The sequence below is a fragment of the Parus major genome, unplaced genomic scaffold, assembly GCF_001522545.3.
Source record: "Parus major isolate Abel unplaced genomic scaffold, Parus_major1.1 Scaffold335, whole genome shotgun sequence".
Taxonomy (NCBI): domain Eukaryota; kingdom Metazoa; phylum Chordata; class Aves; order Passeriformes; family Paridae; genus Parus; species Parus major.
Window position 1 is genome coordinate 42,630 of NW_015379282.1, and position 2,338 is coordinate 44,967.

The 2,338-nt window shown below is 54.4% G+C and overlaps 1 protein-coding gene across 1 annotated transcript in view; it reads right to left on the bottom strand.

Annotated features, from left to right (window-relative positions):
- Positions 1-467: 467 nt before the first annotated feature.
- CWC25 (CWC25 spliceosome associated protein homolog) overlaps positions 468-2,338 on the bottom strand; it is a 9,864-nt gene continuing 7,993 nt past the window's right edge. Inside the window, exons 5-7 of the mRNA XM_033511539.1 lie at positions 2,194-2,280; positions 1,698-1,859; positions 468-1,103 (exon numbers count right to left, since the gene is read on the bottom strand). Coding sequence (XP_033367430.1) covers positions 989-1,103; positions 1,698-1,859; positions 2,194-2,280 — 364 coding nt within the window. The 3' untranslated portion in view covers positions 468-988. The remainder of the gene's footprint in view (positions 1,104-1,697; positions 1,860-2,193; positions 2,281-2,338) is intronic.

Genomic DNA, 2,338 nt, shown 5'->3' on the forward strand with positions numbered 1-2,338 from the left:
GGGAGAGCTCCGGCTTGGGCCGCGGCAGTGCGGGGAGAGCCGCGGCACGCACTGGGCTGTGAGAGGGAACAACGGACAGCGAAAGCGGATGGAGAAGGAAAACAGAGCGAAAAAAGCCCCGTTCCCTCCTCCTCTTCCCGGGGATGGTCTCGCCCAATCGGCGTGACGCGCCCGCCAAGGCCACGCCCCGCTAGGAACGGACCAATCAGCAGCGAGGCGGCTGGAATTATGAATGGGCTGTTACACACGTCACGCGCCGCCGTTTAAAGGGCCCGCGGCTGCGCGGGGACCCCGGGGGGACCCCCGGGAGGACAACGGGGACCCCTCCGGGCCCGGGGCGCGTCCTGCGGGCCGGACACAGCCCACAAGGGGCTGCTGCAGCCTCCCGAACCCTCGGGAACCCTTCCCGCCCACAGCCGATATCAGCCCTGCCCCTCCCATCCACCCCCCCAGAGCCACAAAGGACATTTAACAAACGACAGTGAAATTTCTTAATCCAAAAGGCAAAATAAATCTACACTGCTGTACATATACACATTACTTACATTACAAAAATCCCAGAGAAATATTTGCTGTGCCAGCTACGCTCTGCTCACTCCCTTTTTTCTGCCTCAGAAACGGCTTCTTTTGGGTCAAAAATCAATGAAATTAATCAGTGAGCCACCAAAGGCCACACGGCGAGGTGTGGATGCCAACGGTGCCAAACCCCACGGAATTAGCCCGGCTGTGGATCGGCTCTGCTCTGCATTTTAAGGATTAACAAAAGCAGAATTCCTTGGGGAAGCAGTGAATAAGGTAGAAAAGTGAGGCCGGTCGGGGTGGGGAGAGGAAGGAGGAGAAGCTCTGGCAGCACAAGTGGAACACAAAGGCTCAAACCCAGAGCCCCTCCCAAGTCCTGAAGGCTGCGAGGGCTCGGCTCCGGGAGCTGGGATGGTTCCTGGAGAGCTCTCACCTCTGGGAACAAATGTCCACTGAGCTCACAGAGCTTTCACCTCTGCATAAAGTTCTTTTCCAAGGCGGCAGGAGTCCTCTGCAGGGAGTGGATGTTGCGCTTGACCCGATCCTCCAGGCTGGAGGTGGAGGCGCTCTCCAGCTTCAAACGGCTGCAGGAAGGGGAGCAGAGAGAGAAATCACAAGTCTGGGACTGACAGAGAGCAGGTTTGGATTGGAGAGTGGATGTTGGGATGGATTTCCTTCCTGGGAGGCTGGGGAAGGGCTGGGATGGAGTTCCCAGAGCAGATGTGGGTGTCCCTGGATCCCTGAGGTGTCCCCAAGGCAGGCTGGACAGTGGGAGGTGGCCCTGCCGTGGCACTGGATGGGATTTAAGGTCCTTTCCCACCCAAACCATTCCATGGTTCTGTGAATTTGCGCTCCCAGGGATTAAATTATAAATTCCCACAGGTTTTATTGTCAACCACAGACTCACAGGGACTGCTGCAAGCTCCAAAACCCAGAGAATTTCTGAACATCTGCATAAAAACCACTCCCAGAGTGATAAAACATCACCAGTGCCCAGCTTGGGGCTGACTCCCAGTTAGCAAAAACATCTTTGTTTGGGTTGAGGGGAGAATTTGGGAGCAGCAGACATCCCCAGCTCCATAAACCACAGGGGAGATGTGCAATTCCATGATTTAAAGCATCCCAGACCCCGAGGCCAGGCCTCAGAATCCTGCATGAGGAGGTGGTAAAAGACTCACTGGAAGAATTTCCCATCCCTGGCGTCGAGTTTCTCCAGCTCCCGCTCCAGCTCCTCCTCCTTGCGGTGCTTCCTGAGGTTGTTGGCTCTCTCCTCCTCCCTCCACTTGGCATTTTCCATCATTTCCTGCCGTTTTCGCTCCAGTTCCTCAGGAGAGATCTTTCTGTTTGGGTGGAAAGCACCTCTTTTGATTTTTCTGTGAAGGTTTGGAGGGGTTTTTCTGTGAAGCAGCAGCACCCCAGCCCCCAAACCTTCAACTCTTTGGGATCCTGGAATTTTTCAGGTTGGAAAAGGCTCAGATCAACCAAAGATGGTTCACACAATCCCCCAGATGAGGGGGGTTTTTATCTTTGGCAAAGCTTGGGAGGGCGTTTTGAAATGAAATTTAAATTAAATATTAAGTTTTTAAAAATATTTAAAATCTTTTTAAGCATTCCAGAGGAATTTCCAGAGGAAAATCTGGCTCCCAGATGTCCCCAGGACAGGGTCTCACTGACCTGGTGTAGCCTGAGGGCTGCTGGCGCCTGAAGCTCTTTTTGGGGGAAGGACTCCTGGCTCTGCCCTTCTCCTCCCGGCTGCTGTGCCTGCAACGCCAAAATCCTCCTGGTTAGCACCAAAATCCTCCTGGGGAGCACCAAAATC